General features: G+C 42.1%; 1 protein-coding gene across 2 annotated transcripts in view; it reads left to right on the top strand.

Annotated features, from left to right (window-relative positions):
- The window catches only part of SMIM13 (small integral membrane protein 13), a 188,193-nt gene that overhangs the window by 8,867 nt on the left and 162,844 nt on the right, over positions 1-16,482 (top strand). The window contains exon 2 of one of the 2 annotated variants that reach the window (XM_059077786.2): positions 6,729-11,000. The exons of the other annotated variant lie outside the window; for it this stretch is intronic. Within the exon in view, the coding sequence (XP_058933769.1) occupies positions 6,729-6,916 (188 nt within the window). The 3' untranslated portion in view covers positions 6,917-11,000. Of the gene's footprint in view, positions 1-6,728; positions 11,001-16,482 lie in introns of those variants that run through there. 2 annotated transcript variants of the gene reach the window in all.

Here is a 16,482-nt window from a genome sequence, read left to right as displayed (position 1 = left end):
TAGAGGATGATGCTTCATTTTGCATTATGTAACATTCCATGTGTTTTCTCATACATTCATGGTATACTAGAGAATGAACTCTGGATACATAAATTGTTATTTATGTTAAACTACTCGGTTAACCAGACACAGTTCAATACTACTTGGAGCAAAGATAGAATCACTCTTTGTGTCCAACTTCTGACCTTCCGTTGCATCGTTCCTCACACATCCGTTGTCCTCCTGCAGCATGGCCCACTCATCGGCGAAGCCTGGGCAGTGTCCTTATAGCTCCCCCTTACATATTCCCTTTGTCCCATTAGTAAACACTAATGAGCTTTTGTTGCCTTTTCTCAGGTGGGATCTTCTCAGATAGGCAGTCTGGTCAGGTGTTGATCCATCTCTCCCCTGCTCTTCCATTGCTTATCCTTTTCTCATTTTCCTTGGCCACTGGCCGTAGTTGATCTGCAACAGCACTCGTGTTTCTTCTTTACTTCATTTCTCTTTTCCAAACCTACATGTGCATCAGAATCATCTAGAGAGCTTAAAAACGATGAGTAAGCACAACGCTGGAGATTGATTTGGAGTATCTGGGGTGAGTCGTTGGGAATCTGTAGCTTCTCACAGCTCCCTAGCAGAGCCTGATGAGTAGCCAGTTGGAGTGGTTCTCCTGGGAATGGCTGCAATGTGGTAATCGCGTATCTTTAGCTAGGGTCATTCCATTGGACAACAAATGCTGTTGAAATTGCTTTACGTTTACATGTGTTCTTTTCCCTAAAAGGGAGAATGTGGCTTCCAACCTCATCTGATCCTACCTCACTTCCACCCCAAGTAGTTCCTCTGCTTGAGAGGTTGAAGACCCTTTGCGTCGCGGACGTTCATCAGAGGTCAGATTGTGTTAAGGTTTTAAAGAAATCGAAGCAGGTCCCAAGCAGATCAAAGGTTTTGTTTAGCCTTCATCCAACAAAAGAATTGCCTGCCCAGCTCAGGGATGTTTTTTTGGGGGGTGATCCTGAAGTAATGACTGTCCTCCAGGACCCTGTTGCCTAATAAATGTGGAGCAGACATCTTTATAGGAGCTCCTTCCCCGAGTTGTCCTGTCCACTCCCTTCCAGCCTTGAGAATCACCCGCAGCTCTCAGGGCTAGGCCGCACAGCCCTGTTCATCATACCTGCCCAGGTAATGCACACTGGTCTTGGGCCTGACAGTTGACCCAAGTTGGGTCAGAGATTCTAGGCTGTTTTTTGAGGATAGCCAAGAAATCATAGAAAGCTGGGAAAAAGCAGCCATGTTCAAGGGAAGCCTAGAAGGACATGAGGCAAGGGTGTAGAGAAAACAGATAATGCTAGAGGATGACCTCAGCTCATGAGCACCTCCCCCTAGATCTAGTCCCTCTACGTCGCTCTCACGGGCTCTATGAGACAGTCCTATAAGCTAATAACAAATTCCCTCTTTTTTGGTTAAGCTTAGTCTTAGGACTTTCGTTACGTGAATTAAAAGCTGCTTTATTAAAGTAACAGGAGGTGAACTATGTATTTATATGACTTTCTACTTTGTATTTTAAGATCAGTGCAAGTAAAATACTGTAGATGAAGAGATGAGGCTCTTTTAATCACCTGCACGAATGTGACATACCAGATGTAGGTGGAAGGACAGTTTATATTGGCCATGAAATGATATGTGCAAAACATTTCCTCACAGTACCTGTCCCAAAGTTAAAAAATAAAGTTAGCTATTTTTATTTTCATGTCTAATTAACATAGCCAGTGACTATTAGCAGCTTTATCTGGCACTGTAGTACCTCTCTTAGTTTCTTCTTTGCGAAGTCACACTTTTCCTGGTATATACCTATTGGGGTTTTAATAATGGTTCTTTTTCCAAAATAAATGTCATGTGTAGTTGTTTTTCCATTCACACTGCCTGGCATTTTAGTATCATCCTTTCTTCAGACGATTAACACTCTTTGATTAGCGGTCTGTTGGGGAAGCTTGAGATCTTACCAGTTCCAAGTACTGTGAGATGGAAATCCCCTTCCCCCACATCCTCCAACCATCTTCCCACGACTACAGCTGTGTAAGAACTTCGTCATTTTACTCAGAGAATAACTTGTTGAACGTCCCTGAATTTAGCGAATACCACGGCAGTTCTTACCACCACTACAATTTCCCTCTTAACTTTGCTCTCCCACCCTGTCATTACAGTAGCCATTGTGAACAACCCGGCACAGCGGAGGTGTGTTGTTTTTGGCTGCTCAGCTGATGAGCTCCATATCTGTGTTAGGGGGACTTCTCTACCTCACGATTTTTTGTGGGAAGCAGTGTCACTACCCACAGGCTCCTCTACCCCCAGCCTTCACACACCTTACACGCAGGCAGAATAGGGAAAAATAAGCTTCTTCTCAGGTTCGCTTATCTGCAGATTTGGGGGTGGCAGTTAAGGAGGTGTGAAGTCGGGTGGCTGAGCTGGTGTGGCAGGGAGGGAGTGGTGGGTGCGGAGCTGGTGGCGGTAACTTGCTGCTCCAGGCTCTGGAGTCTCTCTGATTGGCCACCACATTCTGAATTTTGACTTCAGATTGAGTCCCCTGCATTGTTTGATCACTGGCAGTGATTTAAAAGAAAATCTTTTTTGGGGTTTGTTTTATTAAAACTGAGAAAGACAAAGTTTGTGATCTAACTGCTGAAGCAGTCTTCAGTTCCTTATTTTGTAGATTTCTGTGCTGGGAGACTTAACTTTCTCTTAACCACCCCAGGGGCAAGAGTATTTTATGGTGGGAACCCCACTGGTGACAGCCCTTCACCATAGTCTCTTTTCAGTCAGTAACCTCACTTTACTTTTCTTAATTTATTATCATTTTATACCTAGTAGCCACTGTTGGGATCTTTGATCTTTATGAGGTCAAGACTATCATCATCTTTGATTGAGCTTGCTTATAATTTCCCTGATGGTAAATTCATGTACATCATCTTTATTTAGCACAGTACCTTGGGAAAAAGAGGTTTTTTTTAACTTTTAGGTTGGGTTCTCAAAACTAACCTAAGGGGTCTTCCTTAGTATCTTTAAAATCAACCGGGCTTAGTAATTTCAGCCAATTGATGGTATTGGGGTATTTAAAACAGACGTCTACAGAGTAGTTATGATTTACTTAGTTTCTGACTTGTTTTTCTCCTGATTTTTCTGATTAGCAAAACCATATATGTGCACTCTGGAAAATTTTTGATATGTACAGAGAAATATTATTAAAAAGTGTAGGTCCCCACATTGACCTACAGATTTAATACAATCCCTATAAAAATTCTTGCTGCCTTTTTTTTTTCCGGAAATTGACAAGGTAATTCTAAAATGCACATGGAAATGCAAGGGACTTTAGCCAAAACAGTCTTGAAAAGAACAAACTTGGTAAACTTATACTCTTGATTTTAAAACTTAATACAAAGCTACTATAATCAAGATGGTGTGGTATGGCATAAGGACAGATCAATGGAATAGGAATAAACTGTAACATTTATGATCATTTGATTTTTGACAAAGGTACAAAGACAATTTAATGGAGGGAAGAACAGTCTTTTCAACAAATAGTTCTGGAACAGCTTGGTATCCACGTGCAAAAGGATTTGGATCTCTCTCTCACACCAAAGTTAACTAAAATCAATCAAAGACCTAGTGTAAGAGCTAAAACTAAAACTCTTAGAAGCATGCATAGGCATAAATCTTCATAATTTTGGGTTAGTCGGCGGTTCCCTAGATATGACACCAAAAGCACAAGCAACCAAAGAAAACAAGATAAATTGGATTTCCTCAAAGAATAAATGATAAATTAGGCTCCATCATAATTAAAAACTATTGTACTTCAAAGAACATTATCAAGACAGTGAAAAGACAGCCCACAGAATGGGAAAAAAATGTTTTGCAGATCATATATCTGATAAGCATCTGGTATCAAGAATATATAAAGAACTCTTACAACTTAATAAAGAGACAAACAACCTGATTAAAAAGTAGGCAGAGGAACTTAATAGACATTTCTCCAAAGAAGATTTACAAATCGCCAATAAACACAAGAAAATGATGTTTAACATATTTAGTCATTAGGGAAATGCCATAATAAAAGCCATAATGGGGCTTTCCTGGTGGCGCAGTGGTTGAGAGTCCACCTGCCGATGCAGGGGACACAGGTTTGTGCCCCGGTCCGGCAAGATCCCACATGCCACGGAGCGGCTGGGTCCGTGAGCTATGGCCGCTGAGCCTGCACGTCCGGAGCCTGTGCTCCGCAACGGGAGAGGCCACAACAGTGAGAGGCCCGCGTACTGCAAAAAAACAAAAACAAAAAAAAAAGAAGCCACAGTGATAAACCATTTCACACCCACTAGGATGACTATAATAAAAAAGGCGGGCAATAAAAAGTCTTGGTGAGGATGTAGAGAAATTGACAACCTCTTATGATGCTGATGGGAGTGTAAAATGGCACAGCTACTCTGGACAAGACTAGCAATTTCACAAATGGTTATGCATAAGTTACCATATGATGCAGCAATTCTACCCCTAGGTATAGTGGACCATCGAACAACATGGGTTTGAACTTTGTGGGTCCATTTAACATGCGGATTTCTTTCACTGAATACACACTGCAGTCCACTACACGATCTGAGGTTGAATCCTTGGATGTGGAACCGTGGATATGGAGGGTGGACTGTAAAGTTTCAGGTGGATTTTCAGCTGTGGGGAGGGTCTAACCCCTGTCTTGTTTGAGGGTCAGTTGTATACCCAAGAGAAATGAAAACATGTCAGTGCAAAAACTTGTGCAGTTGGTCATTGCAGCCAAAAAATGGAAACTACCTGGGTCTGTTAATTGGTAAATGGTTAAAACTAAATGTGATGTGTCTTTACAATGGAATATTATTCAACAATAAAAAGGAATAATGTGATACATGCAACAACATGTTTGATGAACCTTAAAAATATATGCTAAGTGTAAGAAGCCAGGCACACGAGACCACGTACTGTGATTCCGTCTGTATGCCATGCTCAGGATACACAAATCCGGAGACAGCAGAGTACATTGACGGTTCCCAGGCGCTGGGGTGGGAGGAACTGGGGAAGGGACTGCTAATAGGTATGGGGTTTCTTTGGGGCTCGATGAAAATGTTTTGGAGTTTGGTAATGGTGATGGTGGCACAACCTTGTTAATATGCTAAAAACCATTGAATTGTACATTTTAAAATGGTAAATTTTATGATAGGTGAATTGTATCTCAGTAAAAAAGGTAATTAATCAACAACAGAGGAGAAGTCACCGCAGATCCCACAGCTCAGGGACAGCCACAGCTCCTGTCGATTGAGCAGTTTACCAAATGTGGACTCGGTGCTAGGCACCTAGGCCCTTTATTTATTTATGCCTCACAGTGGCTTTATCAGTCTTCTGTCAGGCCTGAGCCTCCTGACCCCTCCAGTGGGGAAGAAAATAGACCCTCGCTGGGCCTATTTTTACAAAGAATTTTGAGTGAAGAGAGAGCTTGCTAATTTGGAGTATCGTTAAAATACTGTTTTATAGAGTTAGGTGCTTTACTCACACAGTTGACTAAAATATATTTGTGGTGTGGTTCAGTTAGCACTCAGCACTCAAGCTTCAAGGAAGGCAGAAACTTGAGAAAAGGGTTAAATTTCTGAAGTTAGTTTTTTAGTACCAAGGATTTTATGTTCATCTTTCCCCCCAGAGATTATAAGAAAGAAACAAGTAAAATTAGAAACTTCCTTAAGTGGCCATTCATCTTGGCCTTTGTAATGCTGGGGTAGAAAAGCTGGTTGGATTTTGTTTCCATAAAATGCTAGTCAACAGAATATGCTATGGTCCATTGCTCTTCTTTGAAACTAGAGTTTTAAAGTAGAAGGCATCCAGAAAACACTCTAGCATGGAAAACTGTTAGCAGTGGTTAGTTTTGTTTATGAAATACTCTTTTAACATTTCGGAGCAACCAGTCATGGGTTCAGGAGTTTAATCTCCTGTGTTCTCCTTTATTGACTGTTTTTTCTATATTAGTGGACGTCTAAAACTCCTTGCAAAAACAAGCAAAACTTGGCTAGTAATTTTTTTTTAGGAGAGTTCTTCAGACTTTTTAATGGCTTTGACATGAGAACACTGTATTTTTTTAAATCTTGAATTTAAGATACTGGTGCTCTGGCTTTTTATCTTTCATTGTGTAATTAAAGAAAATTTATTAATTTTCTGTGAAAGTTTATTATTTCTAGAAACTTACTGAGTAGTTTGGTCCTGAGAAGTTTTTACCAAAGTGCAGGTGATTTAGTGAATCCTGCCATTTACTGTCTTGCTTTCTGATTGAAGCAAACTTGTTTTTAGTAAATACTGGCAATGAGGTGTAAACGTCCAGGTAAATAGCAAGGCGTATTCTTTCTTCCCCAGAAAAATGCTCTCAAAAACTTGAGTTTAATACAATAAACACTCTACTTAGATATCATAATCTCATTATAAATTTGACATAGATGGAGCAAGCTTGGATTCTCAGTTCCATAAAGGCAGAAACTGTTTTTGCCATTCTGTAGAATCCCAGAGTTTATCTTTATGCCGTGCATAGTAAATGCTTGATAAGTGTTTGTTATATAAATTATAATCACATATACATTTAAATTACACATACTGTTTGGTAACACACACACTCCACACACAATTAACTGAAATGTTCCCAACTGATAATACGGTGGGTCATAATTTCTCTTAATGTTTTTCTCTCTCTTTAGGTTGGTATTTTGTTTGGCATCTTTTTTTATCAAAATTCAAGTTTCTTCGGGAACTGGTGGGAGACACAGGATCTCAGGAGGGAGATCATGAACCTTCAGGGTCTGAAACAGAAGAAGATGCTTCACCATCTCCACACAGGATCAGGTCTGCTCGCCAAAGGAGGGCACCCATTGATGAAGGCCACTGACCTGAGCCGTGGTCCTCTGATAGCGAATGACAGAGGACGCTGGGAGTCTCTCTCTGTAATGACTTGGCTTTGCAATCTGCTAAAAGATGGAAGAACATTCATTCTTGGATCTTAAGTCCAATTCACAAAAAGATTTACGTGTAAGCCATATGAAAATAAAGGGAATTACAACCAAATCGGACCATTGCAGATTTCATCGTAAAGATAGTTTTTGCTTATATACTTCTACATATATACGTATTCTTTGACTCTTGGGCTTATTTTCTTGCACTGGTGTTAATCTGATAAATATTACAAGCTTGAAAAACCATATTTTATTAATATTAGTTCTATGTTGTACTTTTTGTTTCCCCCACATTATACCTTGTCTGAAGTTGGGATGCATTTTACGATTACTGTCAGCCAAGGCAATAGTCATGATGCAGTTATCCTCGCCTGTGCCTGTGTGGACTTAAGGTTTCTCCTGTTGTTGGTATCAAATGTGTCAGGTTTAACTGGCTTTTAAAAATGTCTTCAAAAAGATTACACTATGATTCAGCATTGAAACGAAAAGTTGTCGTGTATGCAGAAAAGCATGGAAACAGCAGCAGGGCGTACGTTCGCTATTAGTGAAGCAGATATCCGTCGCTGGAGGAATGACCGAAATTCCATATTTTCTTGTAAAGCAACAACAAAATGCTTTACGGGACCTAAGAAAAGAAGGTGCCCACAAGGAAACGAAGCTGTGCTACATTTTGTCCGTGAGACACGTGCAAAGGGACTGCCTATCACATGCCAGGCGGTGCAGCTGAAGGCAGGCGAAATTGCCAAAACCCTTGGAATAGATGAAACAAAATTCAAAGCAACAAGAGGCTGATGTGATGGATTCACGCATGGAGCAGGACTGTCTTTAAGGCGTCAAACATGATTTTGTCCAAAGCTTCCTGCTGATATTACACCGCAGGCAGTGCTGGAGTGCTGTTTTAGGAGATGCTGCATTGCCGGCGCTCTTGATGATGCCAAGGGTGCTGTGGTCTGGGAGAATGCAGACACCGATGGCTGTGATTTGAGTGATTCAGAGGAGTTAGACTCAGACTATGAAGTTATAACTTAACCAACTTATTTCATCATACACTTTCTTTACGTATGCACAAGATTGATGTGATAAAGATCTGTTTAACTCTAAAAGCTGTTTGAGTAAATTTTAAAAGTAGACGTTCTACAGGATACAGAAGCATTGTGTCATAGTTTAATTGCCTATGTGTTTTCTTAGTGATACATGTGGTGCGTCTTACAATTGATGGCATCTTAGGTTAGGAAAAAAAAATAGTCTGTAAATTTATTTTTCTTTCTAGGATAGCAATTATTTATTGGGGACCTTAATTCTGACTCTTACAAGGTTGTTAAAATAGTTATCCTCTATGAGATACATTTTGGAGCACCCTATTCAAGATTTTAGAGTAGTAACTTGGGAATCGAGGCCCTATCCTCTACTTCAGGAAGAGTAGGATTAGTTACTCCTTCTGTATGGGAGGACTTCATGCTCAAGGCGTGTGTTGTGGAGAAAATACCTCTTCACAAACAGCAATTCAGTGACAAGACCTCAGAGGTGCTGGGTATTGAGGAAACAATAGAGAGTGGGTGAGAATGCCTGCTTTACTGTAACATGATTCTTGCCGGCTTCCCGTGTTGGTCTTCACTGAACTTTGGACTGTGTGTTTCCCCGGGAAGAGAGATACGCCTGCTTTATACAAGAATGAAATGCGAAGCCAAGTTATTTTATTAATCCAAATTCTTTTTACGTTTTAAACCTTTGTTTCTCAAGAACTAGTCATTACAGAATATCACCTCTATTTTATGATGGTGTGTAATTTTGTCTGATACCTCATGCTTCATGCTGATAGTTTTGTTTGTTTATTAACAGCTCATCTGCTCTGCCCTAAGGTGATGAACGCCTCTGCTGTCATTGCAGCCCTTCGGATGTACTAAAAGGGAATTTACAGAGGATAACTTTACTTTTAAATATTTGCTAAGGAGAGGCCCCCAGCAGCTGAGAGTGGGGCATAGTCTTTGTCTTTATTTCCTTAGTGGATGCAATTTTCTGTTCTTATGTGAGTATATTGATTAACAAAAGTGACACAAGTTTCAAGCATTAATTTTAATGCTTCATACTAGCTAAATAGCACATTAAAATGCTCATCAGTTAGAAAGAACTTTAATACTTCTTGGTGCTGGGAGGATATTTGAATTAGATCTTTTGCAGTCTGATATTTGGAGCTGTGGATTCCGCTTTGTAGTGGGTACCTTAGGTTTAGGTGATGGTTGCTGACACACTTTAAGTAGCTGGTAAGCTTCCTCTTGTGTCAGTATTAAGAATGATGGCCGATATAACCCCTAAAATCTGCAAGGGTCATCCACAAATTAATCCCTGAAAGATGTACATGTTGGTATTATTTATTAATATTTATGCTTTTATGGATGTCTTTTAAAATAGAATTGTATGAAATGTTCTGCTTAACTTGCTTGGGAAATATAACCAAAGCATATTAATAGCTCACACTCTACCATGTTTTAACTCTTAGGAAAGTGAAGTCACTGCTGCCAATATGAGAATTCTACAAACGAATTCCTTTGTTTAAAACGTTTCTTCCCCCTGCACTCCTCCTCCCCCAGTACACTCAACATAGTACATATTTCTAAGGCCACTGAGAGAGGCAGGAGAAATAGTTGTTAACACAGAATTATTTGTGTGATAGTGTTTTTGTTCTTTTTCCTGTTTTAGCGATTTTGTAGCTGAACTTGCAGAACTCATCGTAAGTGCATTTTCAGTTTCTTAGTAGGAGACGGAGTAGCCTGCAGTCAGTTTTCAAGTTTAGAGGGTCCTGAGCGTTAAAAGCACAAGTATTAGTCTTGTTTGAATCCTCACAAACAGTGATGGTGAACAAGGGCGTCGTCGTTTGAGGTTTAATTCTAAAATGAGGATTCTGGTGGGTGCTTTTCCTTCCCAACCGACCATTTCCAAATCTTTTTCTTCTTTTGCTTCTGAAACTTCTGTGAAAATTGCCTGTATCAAATTTATTGGTAGCACTGCTCTGATTTCAAGGCCAAACAACGCTAAGTATTTGTGTGACGCTGTTAAATAGGTTTTTAATATTTACGTAAAGCTAAAAATAGAATTCATCCAGTGGATTTTCGTAGTGATGTTTTCATGGTGGAAACATAAATACATCGTTTTGTGGTGGATAGCCAGTTTATAGACATGCTGACCCATTTCTTCAGATGTTATCAGATTTAACAACAACTTCGAACTGTTATTTTGCTGAAAGTTGGGAATATGTTAAGTAATGGAGTCACAAAATAGGGCATTTTAAACCAAACTGTGTTGAAAGGTTTGAAAGTAGTGCATTTTTACTTTTAAGAGCAACAGTTTTTGAAATTATTTTAAGTGAACAATGCAGTATTTTTTAAAGTCAGTTTTTCTTAAAAGGTATGTTTTAATGTCACATGTAACCAATGTAACTTTAGCTTTTGACTGGTAAACTTCAAGTGCTTTTATATTTCAGGGTGACTTTAAAAAGGCAATGAGCAGTACTCAGAGGTTATGGATTCTTAAGCAATTAATGGAATAGTATTTTGTTATGGAGTCTAGAATTAAAGCACCTTGTATTGTCTGCTTTTAAAGTATTCTATAGTTTTTAACTTAAAGCATAAAGAGTAACATTTTATCTTATATTAATTTAAAAAGTTACATTTTCCATTTGTTAATATACATGGGCCGCCTGTTTTATGACCAGTGTTTACCCCTCTAAGTCAGTTCTATGCATAACCATTCACCAGATACTGCTGCTCTGGTTTCTTAGAGGAAACATTCTGTGCTATGCTATGATGTGTTGTCATCTTGCTGCTTGACAAACAGGTATATAAGGAATTAGAACTGTGTGTGTTAATAGTACCTTTGTATAACGAGATGTAAAATTAGAGTTGAGGAGTCTGTGTAATCGATTAGTCACCGTTCTGTTCTAAAGCGGGTCAACACGATATCTAAAGCTTCTGTGGTTTGTACGATGCTTCACTTTACACAGAATAAATTAGAATGAAAACAAAAGTTGTGTCTGTTTCACTGATAAAGAATAAGAAGTGTGAAGGGTACCTTGGACATGAGGGATTGGAAACCAGCCATTTTTACCAGTGGTTCACCCTTCACCTCATTTGTCTGACTCTAAACATCTATAAGAATTAAGACAGCATCTCAATAGTGTTCCTAGTGCCGTGAAAGTAATTGACTTGGAACCTAAGGGTACATAGCATTAGAGCTAATTTACACTTCATGTTTAGCCTTTTTTCTTTTCTTGCTTTATCCAGCACCTTCAAGATTGTTTTGCAAAAATCTCTTTACCATAGATCATGTCTCACATTTTGTTAGTATTAACCGCCAGGTAGACTGAGTCAGGGAACGGACCAAAGCCAAGTGAAAAGGTGGAGGGATGCCTTGGAAGCCATTTGCAATAGGAAACCATGAATTGCAGTGGCTGAGTGCAAAGTCCTGATTTTTCTTCAGCAATACTTGGCCGCCAAGAACGTAGAATGGAAAAAGTGGGCTGTGTCAGGGCCAGGCTTTGTCAGGTAGGAGTGTGCAAAGGGCACGGTCACTTGAGATTGCTGGAGGCTGGCCGGGGGGTTTGGGCTGGGTTGCGAGGGAAGTCAGATCAGTAAGGCACTGATGAGTGGGGAGAATGGAAAGGGATAGAGACTGAAGACAATAAAATGCATGTGACGTATGTATATAGTGGATAGAATGGGAAGTTTGGGGTGGAGACTAGGACTTTGGAGGTGAAGCAGCCATAGCAAAGGGGAATCTGAGAACTGTGACACGTTCTAGGGTGTCGTGGGCTGTCAGCATGGCCACTGATGGTTCTGCATCATGTCTGGAGTTGGGATGGAGAAGATGACCATGACCTGGAGAGCGGGTCGGGGACTTGGAAGTCTGATCTTAGGGTCTGGGATGGCAGGTGGCCCTTAAAAGGAGGAAGGAGTTTCCTGAGAATGAAAGAGGAGCTGTGAGAACGCTTTCTCTTCATGCTGGCCCCCCGCAGCTCTCCAAGCCAGGACATGATTGTTACATACAATTAAGTACTTTGGTTATAAAAATGATGCTGTTTATGAAGAACTTTGCTGGGGATGGGGGAGGAGAAAGGAGCTGAGGACAACAAAAGCTCTTAGAATCTTAGGGAGGAGTAGGGAGTTTTCCAGGGTTCTGGACAGGTGTCAAGTCAGAGTTGAGGGAACATGCCTTGTTTGGAGAACTGTAGATAGTTGATTATTCCTGGAATGGAGAGTGATTACGGGGTGGAACATTTTGAAACTGGAGAAGTAGGAAAGATCTAGGTCATCAAAGACCTTGTATGCAATGTCAACAGCTTTGTTTAACATACTAAGTGGCTGTTCTTGCAGGCACCTGGACAAAGTACAGATGGCTTAGGAAGCTCATGCTGACTGTCCCGAGGAGGTTTCCTTTGGAGACACAATGGAAACAGGGTGATAGAAAGCTAGCGGCAGGCCTGAAAGGAGTGACGGCCGTGGGAAGTTTGAGGACAGGAAGACTCCACAGGGCTTGAGACTGGGTTGTGAAGGCAAGTGACGGAAAAGTGAAGGAAGATTTCAACGTTTGAGACGGACGACGTTGAGGGATGTGTATAGAAGAAGTAGGCTTGAGGTTGGTCGAAGGGACATGGCAGATGAGAGTCCAGTTTGGGGCATACGTATTTGTATTTGAGGTGCTTACAGGGCACTGGGTGGACAGAAATACTAAACAGTTGTGAAAATGGTAGGAGAGCCATCAGTGATCATCAGCGTGTGAATGCAGTTGAAGCTGTTGGCAAAAATAGGATCTGCCAGGGAAGAAGCCAGAATAAGAAGAGACCCAAGGAATGGCCCCTAAGGAACATCAATATTTCAGAGGCTGATAAAAGAAAAAGAGGCCACTAAGGACATTGAGAAAGACTGCTGAGAACAAGGAACATACCTGGAAGGCAATGTGCTTGAGGCCAATGAAGAAAGAACTTGCAGAAAGAGCAAGTGTTAAACTGATATTAAAGAACGATGCCGCTCAGATCTGATTATTAAGAAATTGGGGCAACCTAGTTCTGGCAGAAGTCCGTGCAAAAGAAGATGTGAAATTTCTGCAAGGTGACGGCGGGGACAGATGGAATAGATATTGACGGGGGTCAGTTGGACAGGGTTTGGTGATTGATTAGCTACGGGAGGTGAAGGGCAAGGATGAATCATTGGTGGAGGGCTGATGGAGGGCATGGGTGGAGCGTGTTTGAGGGGATACATCCAGGTGCATGGAAGACCAATGGAAATGGCCACCCTGAGGATACAGGTCAGAACTGAGTTCCTACCCAGGTGCTGTAACTTGATAGTTGGCAATTTACTTAACCTCTCTGTTGCCTGGTCTGCTGAGTGAGAACGAGAATGTGCAGGGCTGTTGTAAGGAGTAAATTTTTAAAAACACCTGTTAAGCATGTTTCTTTTTTTAAAAAAATTTTTTTAAAATAAATTTATTTATTTAATTTATTTATTTTTGGCTGCGTTGGGTCTTCGTTGCTGTGCGTGGGCTTTTTCTGGTTGCGGCGAGCGGGGGCTACTCTTCGTTGCAGTACGCGGGATTCTCATTGCGGTGGCTTCTCTTGTTGCGGAGCACGGGCTCTAGGCGCGTGGGCTCCGTAGTTGTGGCTCGCGGGCTAAGTAGTTGTGGCTTGCGGGCTCTAGAGCGCAGGCTCAGTAGTTGTGGCACATGGGCTTAGTGGTTGTGGCGCACGGGCTTAGTTGCTCCACGGCACGTGGGATCTTCCCGGACCAGGGCTCGAACACGTGTCCCCTGCATTGGCAGGCGGATTCTTAACCACTGCACCACCAGGGAAGTCCCACACTTCTTAATATATAGCAAGCAACCCGTAGCTTCACTCCCACCCCCGTTTCCTTACTTCTTACCTTTGTAACCGAGGCAGCCTCCTAATGACGGCTTGGTCCAGGGGTTGGTTTCGGTTCACCGAGAAGAGTTGAAATGGGGAGAATCACAAAAACATACGTTCATCCGACAGTCTTTTGAGGTAAGGCCTAGGCTTTTTTTCACTGAATATAGATCCATTAGAGTTCAATCTCATTTTCTTTGCAAAAGCCAGAGTGACTTATAATTCGGCGATCTCCAGTTTTGTTCTCTTAAAACCAGAATGAGAACAGAGTCTTGCAGAGCAAAGAGTTTTACTGTAGTGTTTTTCTGTCTTTGGCAGTTGCCTTGCTTATCCCTAGATGGACAGAATTTTTTGCACCTTGTCTTTATCAGATTTTTCCGAAACAGTCAACTAAGTTTTCATAGAAACAGCAAGCCTTTACTCACACTCATATTTAGTTGTGACATTTCATTATGTCATTGCGATATCAGAGACAACTGAAGTAAGCATGTTTGGGAACCATTTGGGTTAGACAGAAGTCATCTGGTGAGAAAAATACGTGAGAATACCAGATACTACTCTTCTGTTCTTGATTAGGTACCCCACCCAGGCGGGGACTGTGCATCTCATGTCACAGAGCAAATGGAAGCCTCCGCCTGGAATCTCCTTACCCTTCCACGGAGCCTTCGTATCTGTCTATATCTCTTCCAACCCTCCCCTTCCGTCCTGCATTAGAGAACAGACCCCTCTGCTATCTGAAACGAATTTCGCCTCCTGTGCTTTGGATCCTGTTCTACCTTTTCAGCACATTAACACTGTCAGTTATTTCTTCTATGCACTCAATTGCTCTCTGTCATCTGGATCGCTCTCTCCAACATCTAAACATATTCAATAAATATATTCCATCTTGAAAGAAGGAAAGGTCCCGCCTACTCCGTCCCCTCAGCTGCCAGTGGCCCCTGCCTTGCCGCGTCGCACCAGACTTCTCTGAGTAGGTGTCTCCATGACCCTGGCGCAAAATCTGAGGGACGTTTTCCAGCCTCAGCTTTGCCTCACTTCCCAACAGCCTTCGTGTGGCTTTGCCCATCTCTTCCTCGCTCCTTGAAACCTTCTCCTCCTTTGGCTTTAATGATAGTAAACTCTGTCTGGCTTTACTGGTTTTAATCCATCCTCTCATTTCAGGCTTATCCTGCAGTGAAATGTCAGAGTCCCTCGGCGCTAGGTTCGCACCCCCTTTTCCTTCCTGTCTCCTCAGGCAGCCCTGTTGGTGTCTTCAGCTGCTACCTCTTGACCAGTGGAGCCACATTCCCGTCTCTTGAGCCAGTGATCGTCTCAGTATCCCCTCTTGGTTGTCTTAAACACCGGTCCCACCCAGCATCTGCAACCACTTCTGATACTGGGGTCATACCAGCCTCCCTGTCGACTGCTGTAAAGTTGACAAACTGGTGTCACTGTTGACCTTTCCTTTTTTTGTTGTTGTTTTTGTTTGTTTCTTTTACTTTTTGGCTGTGCCCTGTGGCATGTGGATCTTAGTTTCCCCCACCAGGGATCGAGCCCTCGCCCCCTGCATTGGAAGCGCGGAGTCTTAGCCACCGGACCACCAGGGAAGTCCCTCTTGACCGGTCTTTCGGGTCCCTTATTCAACACATCAAGTCTGGTTGACTTTACTTCTGAAATAGCTCTTGGAACCTTCTCTACTTTCCTCCATTTTCCTGTTACCCTCTGTAGGCAATGAAGTGTAGTAGTCATGAGGGTGGCCTCTGGAATTGCGACCTCTGCGTGCCTCATTTTGCATCTGTAAAATGGGTGTAATAGTAGTTCCTCTCTCATAGGGCTTCTGTAAGGATTGAATAAGTGAACACACACAAACGTGTAGAATAGCGCCCAGGCCTCACCGCCGTGTGCCCACCCGGGTCCTGCGATCGTGGCTGTCTCAAATCCACGACAGCCCCTCTCCAGCTTTCTCTCCTCCTTGTCGCCAGAGTGACCTTTTTGAAACTCAAATATGGCCCTGTCGGCTCCTTGCTTATATTGTGGGAATGGCTTCCCACGGTCCTAGAGAAAAGGTGGAAAATCCTCAACACGCCCAGGACACGCTGCAGGCTGTCATTCACCAGCTTGTCGCGCACCTTCTCCCACCACTGGCCTCCCCACCACCTACCCTTACAGCAGGTGAGCCTCTCAGCTACACAGATACTCGGAGATCACCGGCACCCCTGACCCTGGGTCCCTGCACTGTCTCCCCCCGGCCCTGCCCCCCTTCTCCTAGTCATTCGTCAGATTTCAGCTCAAAGTCACTTTCTCAGGGAAGCATCTTTGAACACTACCCGACCCCTTTCCAGGCAGTTCCTTTGTTACATAGACTGGTCCTCCTCTCCTCCAGACAGGAGTTAAAACACTTCTTGGTGCATCTATTTGATTAAGTGCCATCATCCCCTCTGTTGAATTAATCAATATATCAGTATAAGGTAGAACTTATATCAAAATGACATTGTAACCCGTAAGCTGCATATATTCAATCTTTGAGTCAGAATCTGAGTCTAATCTGAGAGGCTTGATTCTGCCTTATCGGCGTCTCCTGACAATGGTTACCGTTTTCTTTAATCAACAAACGCAGAAGTGTATGTTAATGAG

Source organism: Kogia breviceps, chromosome 10 (genome assembly GCF_026419965.1).
Source record: "Kogia breviceps isolate mKogBre1 chromosome 10, mKogBre1 haplotype 1, whole genome shotgun sequence".
Taxonomy (NCBI): domain Eukaryota; kingdom Metazoa; phylum Chordata; class Mammalia; order Artiodactyla; family Physeteridae; genus Kogia; species Kogia breviceps.
Note: the sequence above shows the minus strand (reverse complement) of the source record. Positions and strands in the feature narration are given on the sequence as shown.